We start from the raw sequence: 17063 nt of genomic DNA on the forward strand, positions 1-17063 counted from the left end.
GAAATGTGTGTGATCTGGGACAGCTGGGTGTGGAAGGGGATTCAAGGAAGGGGGTGTGTTTGATACTAGAACTTTTTTTTTTTTTTTTTTATGGCCACGTTGGGTCTTCGTTGCTGCACGTGGGTCTAGTTGCAGCGAGCGGGGGCTACTCTTCGTTGCGGTGCGTGGGCTTCTCGTTGCTGTGGCTTCTCTTGTTGAGGAGCACGGGCTCTAGGTGCGCGGACTTCAGTAGTTGCAGCACATGGGCTCAGTAGTTGTGGCGCACAGGCTCCAGAGCACGGGCTCAGTAGCTATGGCGCACAGGCTCCAGAGCGCAGGCTCAGTAGTTGTGGCGCAGGGGCTTAGCTGCTCCACGGCACGTGGGATCTTCCCGGACCAGGGCTCGAACCCGTGTCCCCTGCACTGGCAGGCAGACTCCTAACCACTGCGCCACCAGGGAAGTCCCCGATACTAGAACTTTTAACATGTGATTTGTGTCGTGTTGTGTCTCATATATGATAGAATGGGAGGCTTTTTTTTTTTGGTGGAATGTTTCTGCCATTCCTTTTGCGAGACAGACTAATTTAAAATTGCAAATAAATAACACTTTGTGTAACAATATTTGGAGCCTATGATGGGCCAGATTACTAAAATGACTCCTGGGTGTAATAACTTGTGTATGCAAATCCTAATGATAGTGTAAAGTTAGCATGTGTAATGCTATTATTTGAGGATAATAATGTCACAGTGACAAGAACAAACATCTCTAAGGCTAAAGGTTTAAATTCTCTAGGAATCCAGACAGACCAAAAACAGGTACTAAAAGCCGACCTCCAAAGCATTGCTTTGTCTCATTTCCTTGGGACCAGGCTGGGAACCACGCGTCGATCTCTCTAAGTCCAGCTTTCATTCTGTGCCTTAAGAAATAGGAGTAAGGGAGGGACTCGTTTATCCTTGGAAATGATTCAGGCTTTGATTTTAGGTTTAAACCTGCAGTGTCTATCTGGGACCAACATTTCGACCAGCATTTTAGCATCTAGGAGGCTGTGGAGAGAAAAAGAGTTTTATTAATCCTGAGAGTTGAAGACCAGCAAAGTGGCTGTTTCCTTTTATATCTGATTCCTGGAACTTCTCGGGTTGCAGCTTGGGTTTCAGTGGTCCATCAGCCAGGGATGATACCCTAGACAAATGGTTGGCCCAGGGAAGTGTCCTAATGGCAGCTCCTCAATGCCACCCGCGTTGCCCCCGCCTCGCCCCCTCCAGCCCTGAAAGTTCACGCGGTTTCCTGAGAGGACGAGAGGAAAACGCGAGAAAAGAGCCTGGTCGTTCCTTCTGAGCACAACTGGTGGGCAACTGTTTAGTGATCTCTCGAACATCTTTTAACAGAAAACGATGAGGAACAATTCCAAATGCAAAACTGCAAAATCTTTTGTGGCTGTTGATGACCTCAGAAACTTTTAGTTGATCTACAAAAAGCACATTTTCGGATTGTTCAGATTAAAAAAATTTTTTTTGTAGAAAATGGCTTTCGTGGGCTTCAAATATGCTGTTGACACACTCATTGCTGGAAACTTTTACCACTAATCTGCCAATCTTCTACATGTTCCATAGATCAGGTCTGTGTGGCCCCATGCATCCTTCCGGAGACAGTGAACAAACTGATGGATTTCTTAGAACAATCTGATGTCCTACATTCTTGAAGTTTGGGAGCATGATTTAGTTAGCCTGGGGGCATCTGGAGGGGTACTGTTTATTCCAGGATCTTAGAAAATCCAAGTTCATTCTGCTGCTGGAAGCAAAGCACTTGGGACTATGTGACCTTGGGAAAGTTATTGCACCTTGCTAAGCCTCAATTTCCTTATCTGTAAAATGAGGGTAAGAATAGTACTCATAGTGTTGTCATGAGGACTTAGGAAATAAGCAAAGGGTGCCCAGCAGAGTGTCAAGTACTTAATAAATATTATCATTATTAGTTTTTTAAAATTTATTTATTTATTTATGGCTGCGTTGGGTCTTCGTTGCTGCGCACGGGCTTTTCTCTAGTTGTGGCGAGCGGGGGCGACTCTTCGTTGCGGTGCACGGGCTTCTCATTGCGGTGGCTTCTCTTTTTGCAGGGCACTGGCTGTAGGTGCTCGCGCTTCAGTAGTTGTGGCCCACGGGCTCTAGAGCATAGGTTCAGTAGTTGTGGTGCATGGGCTTAGTTGTTCCGCCGCATGTGGGATCTTCCTGGACCAGGGCTCGAACCTGTGTCCCCTGCATTGACAGGCAGACTGTTAACCACTGCACCACCAGGGAAGTCCTATCATTATTAGTTAATGTTATGGTTATCAGCTATGGTCTGTTAGTATTATAATTATTATAACTATTGGTTATTAGTTAATGTTAGTTAATATTAATCAATATTTTTGTAGTTATATTTATTAGTTAATATTAGAAGATCTGCATCTGTGATGATGTTTCAGAAGAATTGTCTCAAGCCACATAAATGGAAGAATTTCTGTCTTATCCTAAAGAATGAGAACTGATTTTTCCCACGGTGTCAGTGCTAATGATTTTTCCCGGCTGGGGAATTTCACCCAGAAGCTTCTTTGCAGGACGACCCCAGAGCAGCTGCCAGTACTTACGCTGTGTGGCAGTTGGTATTTGCTACTTATTTCTTCAGTCTGTATACTTTAAAAACAGGTTCTTGCCTGTGACCTCGTCAAAGAGGGCATTATGACTTCTGTTGGATGAATGAAATAAATGAAAAAGGAAAAAGCCAATTGTAACCTCTTGATGAGGTTTAGGCATGCAGCTGTGTATCACATCTCTATTTTAACAGTTGATGCCAAAGCATGGTTCCATGTTTTACCACTTTACACACAGATTTGGGTGAAGAGACCCTGGGAGTAGCGGAGAAAGTTGTTGTATCTTCGTGGATGACCCTCCTCTCCTCCTGAAGGCCATCGCCACAGGGGTTGGGGGACAAAGGGAGAGAGGACGGTCTTCCCTGTTTTCAAGATGCACAGACCCTGGACCACCATCTTTAAGGACAGACCCTAATGGTGGCCCCCGGATTTCGCAATCCTTTTTCCAGTCTTGATTGAGTGTAAATATAGAGGGAAAAACATGGCTCTTGAATTAGATGGATCTGGATGTGAACCTTGGAAAATTCTTTAATTCACTGGCACCTCAGCTTTGTTATCTTAAAATGGTGATCAGGGGCTTCCCTGGTGGTGCAGTGGTTGGGGGTTCTCCTGCCGATGCAGGGGATGTGGGTTCGTGCCCCGGTCCGGGAGGATCCCACGTGCCACAGAGCGGCTGGGCCCATGAGCCATGGCCGCTGAGCCTGCGCGTCCGGAGCCTGTGCTCCACAACAGTGAGAGGCCCGCGTACCGAAAAAAAAAAAAAAAAAAAAATGGTGATCAGAATTCTTGCCTGGCATGGCAGTCAGGACGCGTCACGCCAGGGTGCCCGACGGCACAGCTTCTCGACTTGTGGTGCAAAATGCTTTTCCACGCTTTCTTAATTCTCACCAGCACCCAGGATGAAGGCGGCGTTCTATCCATTTTGCAGATGAGGCAATGGACGGGCAGAACTTGTGCTCAGATAGCAACCTTCCCGACCAGGATGGAAATGCAGGTCACCTCTCACTCAAATGCACCGTGCTTTTTACTACAATACGGTGAGCTTGTTCGGAAAGGTTCCTCACTGTACAAGACAATAAACGGAACATGCCAAGCGAGAGACCCAAAGATCACTCTGAGGCAGCACAGTCACCAACACTGGCTGGTGACTTCAGGACAGAGGAGGATTTTTTTTTTTTTAAATTTTATTGAGGTATAGTTGATTTACAGTGTTGTGTTAATTTCTGCGGTACAGCAAAGTGATTCAGTTTTCAGATCCTTTTCCATGATGGTTTATCACAGGATATTGAATATAGGTCCCCGTGCCCTACAGGAGGACCTTGTTGTTGATCCATTCTCTATGTAACAGTTTGCGTCTGCTAATCCCAAACTCCCAGTCCGCCCCTCCCCCACCCCCTCCCCCTGGGCCACCACAAGTCTGTTCTCTAGGAGAATGGCACATTCTTGCGAGTCAATGTAACAGGATAGGAAGTGAAAGCACGGAGTCCTAAGCACTGGTTCGCCAGGGAATTCTCAATGTAACAGGATAAGAAAACAGAACTCTCTCAGCCTCCACTGAGGTCCCAAAGCCTCCAAGTGACACACACCCCAAGGACCCTGGATCCTCCAGAGGGGCTGCCCAGAAGGACGGTGCAGCCTGTGGGACCAGCAATGGCCACGGTGCCCTGGAGAGGGGAGAGGGGGTGAGAGGTGCAGGGGGGAGTGCATCTGTGGTGAGGGCTACTGGGGTGCTGTGCACACCCCTACCCTTGAAACCATAAAGGGGGGGTGACCTTTGGGGGCTGATGCTGTGTCCCTAGGGTCAGCTCAGGAGGCCACACGGAGAAAGGCTGTACTTTGTGGTGGGAGCAGCATCTAGTAGGGACCCTTGAACAAGGACCACCGGGGGGTGGTCCGGGGGGTGCGCCCTGCTCTCATGGGCATCAGAATGCGGGCAAAGGCCACATGCCAGCCAGGTGAGCTCGTGCACTCCCTGCTCCCCCTCTCCCTCCTCTGGGCTCATCCTAAGACACTTCTCCAGACCCAGACAGAAGCCAAGAGCTCCAAACAGCCAGGAGAGCCATGCTCTTGACTGAGTTTAAGTTGCTGGTGTTTGGGGAGTCCGGAGGGGCAGATTTTATTTTTCTTTTCTTTATTTGGGGGCAGTGCTGAGAAATAAAATGTAGCACAATACCGTGCAGCCAACAGTCAGTCAATTTCCTGTAGACGAAATTGCTTTTCTTGAGAGGAATCATCATAAACAGATTCTTTTTTCTTTTTTACATCTTTATTGGAGTATAATTGCTCTACAATGTTGTGTTAGTTTCTGCTGTATAATAAACTGAATCAGCTATACGTATACATATGTCCTCATATCTCTTCCCTCTTGCATCTCCCTCCCTCCCACCCTCCCTATCCCACCCCTCTAGGTAGTCACAAAGCACCGAGCTGATCTCCCTGTGCTATGCGGCTGCTTCCCACTAGCTATCTATCTTACGTTTGGTAAGCAAACGTAATAATGCAGAGGAGGAATAATTTCACAAATCCCAATCTTATAAGGCAAAATGTATGGAGTAAAAGTGTCTGGAGTCCTGAAATTTAAGAATACTTATTCACTGTAACTGTTACTTTCAATGAAATGGTCAAAGAGTGGAAAACTTCTTTTGTAGAGACTGGTAGCATAGAAATTCTGGAATATATTCTGTTTATCAAAGCATCCCAGTTTGCTCTGAGCTGCCCCATTTTTATATTTCTAATTCTAAAAAGATATTATAGGAAAACATTTAGCAATTGAATTAACTGATGCATATAAATTAAAAATTTGTTGGACCACAAACTTTGGTAGTGTATATATGTCCCTGCCACTCTCTCACTTCGTCCCAGCTTACCATTCCCCCCCCCCCGTGTCCTCAAGTCCATTCTCTAGTAGGTCTGCGTCTTTATTCCTGTCTTGCCCCTAGGTTCTTCATGACCATTTTCTTTCTTTTTTTTTTTTTTAGATTCCATATATATGTCTTAGCATCTGGTATTTGTTTTTCTCTTTCTGACTTACTTCACTCTGTATGACAGACTCTAGGTCCATCCACCTCACTACAAATAACTCAATTTCGTTTCTTTTTATGGCTGAGTAATATTCCATTGTATATATGTGCCACATCTTCTTTATCCATTCATCTGTCAATGGACACTTAGGTTGCTTCCATGTCCTGGCTATTGTAAATAGTGCTGCAATGAACATTGTGATACATGACTCTTTTTGAATTATGGTTTTCTCAGGGTATATGCCCAGTAGTGGGATTGCTGTGTCGTATGGTAGTTCTGTTTTTACATAATAAACAGATCTTCCTCTCCTGTTTTCTCCATCTTTCTTTGACTTTCCAGCAGAAGAAACATAAGTCAAGACTTCGGGAAATGTTCATCTGTGTGGAAACTGTGGAACAAAATGAAATCCTTTTCCATCCCACCTCGAGTCCGGAGGCATGATTTTCTTTTAAAGTTCTTTTTTTAAATTGAAGTATAGTTAATTTACAATGTTGTGTTAGTTTCAAGTGTACAGCACAGTGATTCAGTTAAGTCCTGAGGCATGATTAATAGAGATGGAAATAATGCTGGGGAGGGAGTGGACCTCAGCCAGGCTGAGGCTGTCGCAGGAGGGTATTTGAGGGGGAAGGAAGACAGGGGTTTGGACAGAATAAAGGATGTTGCCTTCTGAATATTTAATTAAAAGTAAATCTGCCTGAGTGGTTAAGAATCCGCCTGCCAATGCAGGGGACACGGGTTTGAGCCCTGGTCCAGGAAGATCTCACATGCTGTGGAGCAACTAAGCCCATGCGCCACAACTACTGAGCCTGCCCTCAAGAGCCCGCAAGCCACAACTACTGAGCCCACATGCCACAACTACTGAGCCCATGTGCCTAGAGCCCGTGCTCTGCAACAAGAGAAGCCCCTGCAATGAGAAGCCCGTGCACTGCAATGAAGAGTAGCCCCCTTCGCTGCAACTAGAGAAAGCCCGTGCACAGCAATGAAGACCCAACGCAGCCAAAAATAAATAAATAAAAAGATAAATTTATAAAAAAAATAAAAGAGGGCATCATTCATTCTGGGAGTGAATTCTTTGAAGAGAGAAAACTGTAATTGTTTCTGGGGAAGGAGTTCTAAGCCTTCAAGATGGCCACATTCACAAAGAAATGGCATTTGGTAGATACAGTCCTTGTACGTGAACCAAGGGTAGAGAAAAGGGCCCTAGGATGTTCTCTCTTAGGTGTGGCTGGCACTCTGATCTCAGGTGAAGAGCTGGGTGTGCGTGCGAAAGGAGAACAGGGTCATTTTACTGCATTTCTCTTCAATATTCTGGGAGAAATATCCACCAACTTTTCTAGCTTTTTTCCTCTCTTTCTCTTCTAATAATCTCCATGTGGGCTTTTCAGTTTCCTGTATTATTTCTAAAACTGCTTTTGTTCAATGTGACTTGTTCCTATTTTCATAACTGTGAGTAAAGTGCCTTTTAATGTGGGTGTACTTGGTATTTGAGTTTCATAGTAAATTGTCTTTTTTTCCTTCTCTCTATCATCTTTTTCTTTGTAAACAATTCTTACTTATTTTTTGGCATTAAAGCTTAGCAGAGAATGAAAAGTATTTTGAAGGCTTCAAATAAAAGCTATGATGAGAGCATTGCCATTTTTATTATGTCAATTATACATCAATGATTTAAACATTGATGAAATTAAGATTTCAGAATTTAAATGATGACCCTGTTGATCCTATGGAGTGAAGGGCTATGATTTTATGGATTTCCTTGTTTAAATATTTAGGGATATTATTTGTGTTGTGTGGTACAGTTGAAGGAAGGGCTTAATTTATGTAAATATAAATAAAATGGTTTTTTACAAACTGTCTAATAGTAATCTCTCTACTCTTGACCAGATTAGGAAGAAGCAGCAAGAAGTAGTGGGCTTTTTGGAAGCTAATAAAATCGATTTTAAGGAGTTCGATATTGCTGGAGATGAAGACAATCGGAGGTGGATGAGAGAGAACGTTCCTGGAGAGAAGAAACCTCAAAATGGGATTCCTCTGCCCCCACAGATATTCAACGAAGAGCAGTACTGTGGGGTGAGGTTTGGTTTTTTGGAAAAGTCTTCTGCATGTGTGTTTATCAGAAGTCATTTAAAGCAGATCAATTTCGAGGCAGCATTTGAATTTTTTGACATTTTTCAGGTCATGATCTATTTCTACCATTCAGTACCTGGATGGTAGATCCATGGTGAAGGATCAATAGTTAAGACTTACAAAATGATGGAAACAATAAAATAATGATTCAGAAGTTCTTGGGATTCTTTTAGCTTCCTTATTTTGTTTTGAAGAATTGAGGTCACTTGTTCAAGCAAAATGCACATTTAGTTGGAAAGAAATTCTGGTCAACCTGGCAGGGTACACATACATGCTCCCACAGGGACACTGGGTATGTTTTCAATTTTGTGAAGAATAATTTGCAAAAGTAGAGTTTGGTGTAAGTGTATCTAAACAGTTTAAAAACTGGTCTGGACACCCTTCCTCCTTGTGAGGACACAGCAAGAAGATGGCCATTTATGAACCAAGAAGGGGGCTCACCAGACACTGAATCTGCTGCTGCCTTGATCTTGGACTTCCAGAACTCTGAGAAATAAATAGCTGTTGTTCATAAACCACCCAAACACAAAACCCAAAATCTGTTCTGGACATTTCATTATAATAACAATTTTATTTTATACATTTAGTAGTCCATTTTACCATAAAATCACTTTTTCCTCAGAGTTTATAGATTCTGCTTAGTAAATCAAATTGTTGAAAGGAAACATTTAAAAACTCAAAGGGCTTTGGAGCATGAGAACTGGAGTTATCTTAGGGGTCCTCTAAGTCTTCTAGGCTGTTTTTCAGACACAGCAATCCGGGTTCTGGAAGGCAGAGGGAATCAATTGCCCAGGGCGGACTACTACTTTTTAAAAATAATTAATTAATTAATTAATTAACTTTTGGCTGCATTGGGTCTTCGTTGCTGCGCGTGGGCTTTCTCTAGTTGCGGTGACCAGGGGCTACTCTTAGTTGCGGTGCATGGGCTTCTCACTGCGGTGGCTTCTCTTGTTGCAGAGCATGGGCTCTAGGTGCGCAGGCTTCAGTAGTTGTGGCTCGCGGGCTCTAGAGGGCAGGCTCAGTAGTTGTGGCTCATGGGCTTAGTTGTTCCATGGCATGTGGGACCTTCCTGGACCAGGGCTCAAACACATGTCCCCTGCATTGGCAGGTGGATTCTTAACCACTGTGCCATCAGGGAAGTCCCAGAGCTGACTACTTCTGAAAGCTAGAGCCTGGTGTAGGAATCTTCACTCACCTCTTCTCTTCTTGCTGCACAAAACTGTTGGTCCTTTAGTTTAGCTTCTCTTTACTGTTACGTTTCTCACCTAAAGCAGGTGTCATCAAACTATAGCCAGAGGGCCAAGGCCTGCAGCTGCCTGTTTTGGTAAAATTTTATTAGACACATCTGCACTAATTCACTTACCTAGTGCCTATAGCTAATTTTGCATGATGGCAGAGTTGAGTAGTTGCAACAGAAACCATATGACCCACAAAGCCAGAAATATTTATGATCTGCCCATTTACAGAAAAGCTTTCGGGCCTTTTATTTGAATCATGAATTGTTTCGTTGTTGGGGGTTTGCATTAGTTTCCTAGGGCTGATGTAACAAAACACCACAAACCTGGTGGTTCTTATGGACTGTGTGTTTGTGTCCCCCCCAAATTCGTATGTTGAAGTCCTAATGCCCAATGTGATGGTGTTTGGAGATGGGGCCTTTGGGAGGGTTAGATGAGGTGCTGAGGGTGGGGTCCCCATGATGGGATTAGTGCCCTTACAGGAAGAGAAAGAGAGAGAGAGAACGGTTTCTCTTCACCATGTGAACAAACAGCCAGAGGCAACTCTCTGTAAGCCAGGAAGAGAGCAGAACCCAACTATGCTGCACCCAGGATGCATTTCTGATATTTAAGCCACCCAGTCTATGGTATTTTGTTATGGCAGCCCGAGATATTGCAGTGTCTTAAAATAACAAAAATTTATTCTCTCACAGTTCTGGAGGCCAGAGTTTGAAATCAAGGTGTCAATAGTGTTGGTTTCTTCTGGAGGCTCTGAGGGAAAATCTGTTCCCTGCCTTTCTCCTGGCTTCTGGTGGCTGACGACAATCTCTGGCATCCTTTGGCTTGTTGACATATTATGCCCATCTCTGCCTCCATCTTTACATGGTCTTCTTGCAGGTCTCTTTGTGTCTTCACATGGCCTTCTTTTTTTAAAATAAATAAATAAATAAATAATTTATTTATTTTTGGCTGTGTTGGGTCTTCATTGCTGTGCATGGGCTTTCTCAAGTTGCAGCGAGTGGCGGCTATTCTTTGTGGCAGGGCGCGGGCTTCTCATTGTGGTGGCTTCTCTTCTTGCAGAGCACAGGCTCTAGGTGTGTGGGTTTCAGTAGTTGTGGCACATGGGTTCAGTAGTTGTGGCTCACAGGTTCTAGAGTGCAGGCTCAGTAGCTGTGGCGCAGGGACTTAGTTGCTCTGCAGCATGTGGGATCTTCCCAGACCAGGGCTCAAACCCGTGTCCCCTGCACTGGCAGATGGATTCTTAACCACTGCACCATCAGGGAAGTCCCCACATGGCCTTCTTATAAGGACAAAAATTCATTGGAATAGGGTCCATCCTAGTACCACATGGCCTCCTCATAACTAACTACCTCTGTAAATACCTTTATCTCCAAATGAGGTCACTTTCTGAGGTCCTGGGTGGACATGGCTTTATAGGGGACAGTACAGGCTGTGTGAATTTACATGGCTGTGTTAGGATCCCTCAGAGGCTTAGCTCAAAGTCCTGTGAATGTGGGAGTGTGTTCAAACAGTCTTAATGTGGCAAGCAGTTATTTAGTGGAACATATGGTCCAGTCCAGCTCTCCTGGGATTGAAGTTGGAGCTTCCCAGAGTGTAGAGAGCACTTGCTCTGTGAGGAAAAGTCCCTCCCCTGTACCCCACACTCCTCTCCCCACCCAGTCCAGACCTCCTGGCCTCCAGACATTCCTCAACCCTGAGCTGAATTTTTTTTTTTTTTTTTGTGGTACACGGGCCTCTCACTGCGTGGCCTCTCACGTTGCAGAGCACAGGCTCCGGACGCGCAGGCTCAGCAGCCATGGCTCACGGGCCTAGCTGCTCCGTGGCATGTGGGATCTTCCCGGACCAGGGCATGATCCCGTGTCCCCTGCATCGGCAGGTGGACTCTCAACCACTATGCCACCAGGGAAGCCCTGAATTTTATTTTTTGAATTTGACCATATGTTTGTTTGTTTATTTACTTATTTATTTATTTATATTTTTGGCTGCATTGGGTCCCTGTTGCTGCATGTGGGCTTTCTCTAGTTGTGGTGAGACAGGGCTACTCTTGGTTGTGGTGGGCGGGCTTCTCATTGCGGTAGCTTCTCTTGTTGTGGAGCGTGGGTTCTAGGTGCAGGGGCTTCAGTAGTTGTGGCATTCAGGGTTCAGTAGTTGTGGCTCATGGGCGCTAGAGCGCAGGCTCGGTAGTTGTGGTGCACGGGCTTAGTTGCTCTGTGGCATGTGGGATCTTTCCGGACCAGGGCTGTAACCTGTGTCCCCTGCATTGGTAGGCAGATTCTTAACCAGTGCACCACCAGGGAAGTCCCTGAGCTGAATTTTTAAGAACTGCAACTCTTCTTGGATAAAGAAAGGGAGAATAAGTTTTATCGGGGGAGGTAGTGGTGATGAGCAATTTTTATTTTTCATAAAATTTTTTGACAATTGAAAAATTGATAGATGTGCACACGGAAAAATTACAATGGTTCCAACGTTGCCTGCAGTGAAGATTCTTCTCGCTCCCATTTCATCCCCCTCTAGTTCCTTCCTCTCAGGTGGGCCAGCTTCATGTATCTGCCATCTGGGAAGTCACACCAGACCCCATTCAAGAGAGCTCTCAGCTTGGTTTCACGCTCTACTGGTGCTGTCTTGAAATTCATAATGATTTTTGAACAAGGGAAGCATTGTTTTTATTTTGCACTGGGGCCTGCAAATTATGTAGCCGGTCCTGCTATTGACCAACCAATGCTGGCAAACTTCTTGTTTGGCCTTCCAGGAATTTTCTATGTGTGTTAACAATTGCACATCACTTAAAAAAGGGGGTGTACTCTATACACTTTGTTCTTTTCACTTAATAACCATATCTCAGAGATCATTGCATAGCTGCACATACTCTTTTTTAAAAAAGTTTCATTTTATATTGGAGTAGAGTTGATTAACAATGTTGTGTTAGTTTCAGGTGCACAGCAAAGTGATTCAGTTATACATATACATGTATCTATTCTTTTTCAAATTCTTTTCCCGTTTAGGTTACTGCAGAATATTGAGCAGAGTTCCCTGTGCTATACAGTAGGTCCCTGTTGGTTATCCGTTTTTGTTTTTTTTTAATTAATTAATTTTTTGGCTGCGTTGGGTCTTCATTGCTGCAGGCTTTCTCTAGTTGCGGCGAGCGGGGCTACTCTTGGTTGCGGTGTGTGGGCTTCTCATTGCGATGGCTTCTCTTGCTGTGGAGCGCGGGCTCTAGGCGTGTGGGTTTCAGTAGTTGTGGCACGCGGGCTTCAGTAGTTGTGGCTCGTGGGCTCTAGAGCACAGGCTCGGTAGTTGTAGCGCACGGGCTTAGCTGCTCTGCAGCATGTGGGATCTTCCCGGACCAGGGCTCGAACCGTTGTCCCCTGCATTGGCAGGTGGATTCTTAACCACTGAGTCACCAGGGAAATCCCTGGTTATCCGTTTTAAATATAGCAGCGTGTACATGTCAACCCCAAACTCCCAATCTATCCCTCTCTCCTACCCTTCCCCCCTGGTAACCATAAGTTCATTCTCTAGGGCTGTGTTTTTCTATTTTGTAAATAAGTTCATTTGTATCAGTTTTTAAGAATCCACATATAAGTAATAGCGTATGATATTTGTCTTTCTCTGTCTGACTTACTTCACTTAGTATGATTATCTCCAGGTCTATCCATGTTGCTGCAAATGGCACTATTTCTTTTTTTTTTTTTAATCTCTCCCTCCCTATCCCCTTTGGTAACCATAAGTTTGTTTTCTATGTCTGTGAGTCTATTTCTGTTTATAAATAAGTTCATTTGTATCATTTTTAATTTTTTAATTTTATTATTTATTGATTGATCGATTCAGTATTTGTCATTTTTCAAATAGCATTATTTCATTCTTTTTAATGGCTGAGTAATATTCCGTTGTATATATGTACCACATCTTCTTTATCCATTCATCTGTCAGTGGACATTTAGGTTGCTTCCATGTCTTGGCTACTGTAAACTGTGCTGCAATGAACATTGGGGTGCATGTATCTTTTCAAGCCATGTGTTTCTCCAGATATATGCCCAGGAATGGGATTGCCGGATCATATACTGTTTATTTTAATAGATGCACAACATTCCATTGGATGTGACATAATTTATTGGCACAGTCCTCTAATGGGGAACATTCAGGTTGTTTCCAGTCTCTCTTAGCTACAAAAGATGCTGCAGGAAACCTCTTTATGGGTACAGTGCTTTGTATTCAGTCTGAGTATATGTATAGGATAAATTCCTAGAAGGTGTGCTGAGTTACAGCATATACGCTTCTCACCCTTCCATAGATATTAAACCTGGATTATAGTTGCACCAATTTACATTTTCAAATGTAATTTGATGGTGGCTGTTTCCCTGTGACTTTGACAACACTCTATATGCACACTTTTGGATCTTCGCCAATCTGTTAAGTGAAAAATGTGTTCTCATTGCTTTGACTTGGATTTCTATCTTAATGCGTGAGGCTGAACATCTTTTTCTCTGTTTATAAGCTCTCTGTGTTTTTTTCTATGACTTACTATTTTTCTATTTGGTTCCAGGTAACGTTTACTGGTTTGTAAGAGTCTTTACTTTTGAAGGAAAGTAGCCCTGTCACTACCATGTTGCAAATATTTTCCCATGTTTCTTATTTGTCTTTTGACTTGTTAAAGTGATTTTTTTGGAATGCAGGACTTATCTTTTTTTGTGTGCAGACAGATCTATTAATCGTTTTTTAAAAAAATGGTTCCTGTCTTGTTTAGAAAATTGTTCTGCACTCTAAAATCATCAAAGGAATCATCTCATGTTTTCTTCTAGTACTTTTCCAGTGAAAGTAGGATTTAAAACCTCTTACTTTTGCTTATTGTAGCTGTCCTTTTCAATCAAGGCTAGTTACGGTAGAAACAATATTGAAGCATTTTCTTTCAACCTATGTTAACTTCCAGGGTAAAAGTTCTGCAGTTATTTTCTGCTATAAAAATAAAACCTCAAAGGCATTTTTTATTCTGTTTTGCTGTGATCTAGCAATGCTTTTCATTTTAATTGTGGAAGAAGAAGAAAAGAATTCCCAAGTAAGAACAAAGGCTTCTATTTTTAAGATGTATTTTCCTATTACAAGTATGGCTCTAATGAGATAAGCATACAAATTATTTTATGTTTAACTGTTTTTAATTCTTTTCAGTTCTGCCTTCAGAGAGGTATTATATGTTTTTCTTATTAGAAACTTTGCTAAATTTGCTTTTCTGCAGTCTGTGGATATTCTTAACAAAAGTTCATTAATGAGGCAAAGGACTTTGTTTTCAGAAAGTAGGTAAAAATGACTATTTGTATTGTAGGTTCTGATTTTGAAAGGAGACTCAAAGGTTATGAAGGATATGTCAAGTTTAAAATGGCATAAATCTACTCAGTATTCTGTAATAACCTATATGGGAAAAGAATCTGAAAAAGAATGGATATATGTGTATGTATAACTGAATCACTTTGCTGCACACCTGAAACTAACACAACATTGTAAATCAACTATATTCCAATATAAAATAAAAATTAAATAAAAAAAGAAAGTGATAAACCTGCTTTAAAAAAATAAAATGGCATAAATCTGGATGGTCAATGTATCTTTCCACACAATTGAAATGTGGATGGTCAGAATAATGCTACCATTTAAGTTGAATCACTGGACTCTGGATTCTTGAATGGTCACCTATATGCCGTACCCGATGACGGCAGCAGGGAGAGGGGACCTCAAGGGCAAGCAGTGGCTTTCTCTGCACCAGGGCAGTGAGAGGGCTGGGTGTCACAGGTAGTTCTGAGTACCATCGTGTCCCTGCCAGCCTGAAACCCTGCTGCTCTGGGCAGAATAGATGAAGATGTTATCGTGAGGGCATGGCAAACAACTGTTGGCTACAGAAAGGGCACACCACCGGGAAGCCAGCACAGTGGAGGCTGGGTCACACACCTGGCAGAAAAACACTAACAGGAAGTAGCCAACTTGTCTGTTGATGCCAAGTCGGAGTCTGTGCATTTTCGCCTAGGTGAGGGTTGGGGTGCCTGCCTGGGTCTGGACGCAGCAGCTAAAGGAGACCTTGACCATTCAGCAGAGAGGCAAGTATCTGTGGGGACTCAGGAATGCAAGGGAGGACAGGATGCCCGTCCAATTAGGGAAGGGGGAGGGCGTTCTCAACACACTGATGTTACTGAACAGGCTATTTTATTTTATTTTTTAATTAAAATTTCTTTTTCAATATGATCACAATTTTATCATATCTTATATATAACTTTGACAGTACATATACCAACACGTTAATAAAAGTTACTTTTTGTTTTGCCATTATGGGCAATTTTTCCTTGCCTTTTTTTTTTTTTTTTTTTTTGCGGTACGCGGGCCTCTCACTGTTGTGGCCTCTCCCGTTGCGGAGCACAGGCTTCGGACGCGCAGGCTCAGCGGCCATGGCTCACGGGCCCAGCCGCTCCGCGGCATGTGGGATCCTCCCGGACCAGGGCACGAACCCGTGTCCCCTGCATCGGCAGGCGGACTCTCAACCACTGCGCCACCAGGGAAGCCCTCCTTGCCTTTAAAAAAAGAATTTATTGAAGTATAACTTATTTACAATGTTGTGTTAATTTCTGCTATATAGCAAAGTGACTCAGTTATACATATATATTCTTTTCATATTCTTTTCCATTATAGTTTATCACAGGATATTGAATCTAGTTCCCTGTGTTCTACAGTAAGCCCTTGTCTTTTATCCATCCTCTATATAATCGTTTGCATCTGCTAATCCCAACCTCCCAGTCCTTCCCTCCCCCACCCCCTCCCCCTTGGCAACCACAAGTCTTGAACAAGCTATTTTATGTTATTAACATTTTATTATGAAATGTGCCATAGATGATAAAAAATATGTAGTTTCAAGAGGGATAATAAAAATGAACAACCATGTGCACACCATCGGTTTGAGTAGCGTGATATCTCCAGAAATTTAAAAGCACACTGCGTGCTTCTCCCTGATCGTGTCCAGCTCCTTTTGCACAAGAGGGAGCCAGGGTAGTGAATTTTGTGTTTACCATTCCTTTCCTTTTCTCCCATCTCCCATGTATACATACCCAAGGAATACATTGTTTTGTTTTGCCTATTTTTGAGCTTTATATAAATGGACTCATACTATCTGTATTTTTTGAGTTGCTTCTTTCACCAACATATTTCAAAGATACAACCATGTTGATTGTTGTTGTTCCTAGTTTATTCATTTTCATTGCTTCAGAGTGGACACTGGTGTGTGTCTTAGTCTGTCTGAGCTGCTATAACAAAATGTCACAGACTTAGTGGCTTATGAACAAGAGAAATTTATTTCTCATAGCTCTGGAGGCTGGGGAGTCCAAGATCAAGGTGTCAGCGTGGTTGAGTTCTGATAAGGGCCACCGTTTCACAGCTGGTGCCTTCTTGCTTTGTCCTCACGTGATGGAAGGGGTGAGGGAGCTCTGGGGGATCTCCTCATAAAGGGCACTAATTCCATTCACGAGGGCTCCACCTTCATGACCTAGGTCATCACTCTCAGTATGTTTAGCTCTAACAGACAATACAAAGAGTTTTTTAAAGCTGAGGTGAGGGATGGTCACACTTTGAATCTAATGATGGCAGTGCTTCCAGGAGAGGGAAGACAGCTTTGTGGATGTTTGAAGCACTGGTGAGATCACCCCCACATTTCCAGTCACTCTAAGAATGTTTTTGTTGTTGTTTTGATCTGACCTTCCCTCTAGGTCCTGGGAGTCAGGACTGGGGTCAAGTGGAGTAGAACCTTTGCGAGTTGCACATTTTTACCACTTTTTTTTGGTAAAATATATTTTTCAATTTTATGAAAAAAGATGGTGACAGTGGCTGACAATTTAAAAATATTTTCCTCCTTAACAAAATAATCCATCAACTCTATTTCAACCCCTCTCCCATTTAAAAAATGTTCTAAACCATCTGCTCTGGCTCCCTGTGGCAGCTCAGGGTAGGCCCTACAGGAGGCATCCTTTAACTGTGGCTGTTAGTAAAGAGATTGCGTAGCTCTTCATGTTTTTGTGTCCTCTTCTGTATATATTTAGAACATTTTTCT

The 17063-nt window shown here is 43.2% G+C and overlaps 1 protein-coding gene across 4 annotated transcripts in view; it reads left to right on the forward strand.

Moving 5' to 3' along the window:
- LOC116753050 (SH3 domain-binding glutamic acid-rich protein-like) overlaps positions 1 to 17063 on the forward strand; it is a 63290-nt gene that overhangs the window by 404 nt on the left and 45823 nt on the right. For 3 of the 4 annotated variants that reach the window (XM_032630488.1, XM_032630484.1, XM_032630485.1), the window contains exons 2-3: positions 5967 to 6062; positions 7509 to 7694. In XM_032630488.1, coding sequence (XP_032486379.1) covers positions 5967 to 6062; positions 7509 to 7694 — 282 coding nt within the window. The remainder of the gene's footprint in view (positions 1 to 5966; positions 6063 to 7508; positions 7695 to 17063) is intronic. The other variant, XM_032630486.1, reaches the window with a different exon arrangement.

The sequence above is a fragment of the Phocoena sinus genome, chromosome 4 (genome assembly GCF_008692025.1).
Source record: "Phocoena sinus isolate mPhoSin1 chromosome 4, mPhoSin1.pri, whole genome shotgun sequence".
In the NCBI taxonomy this organism is placed as follows: Eukaryota; Metazoa; Chordata; class Mammalia; order Artiodactyla; family Phocoenidae; genus Phocoena; species Phocoena sinus.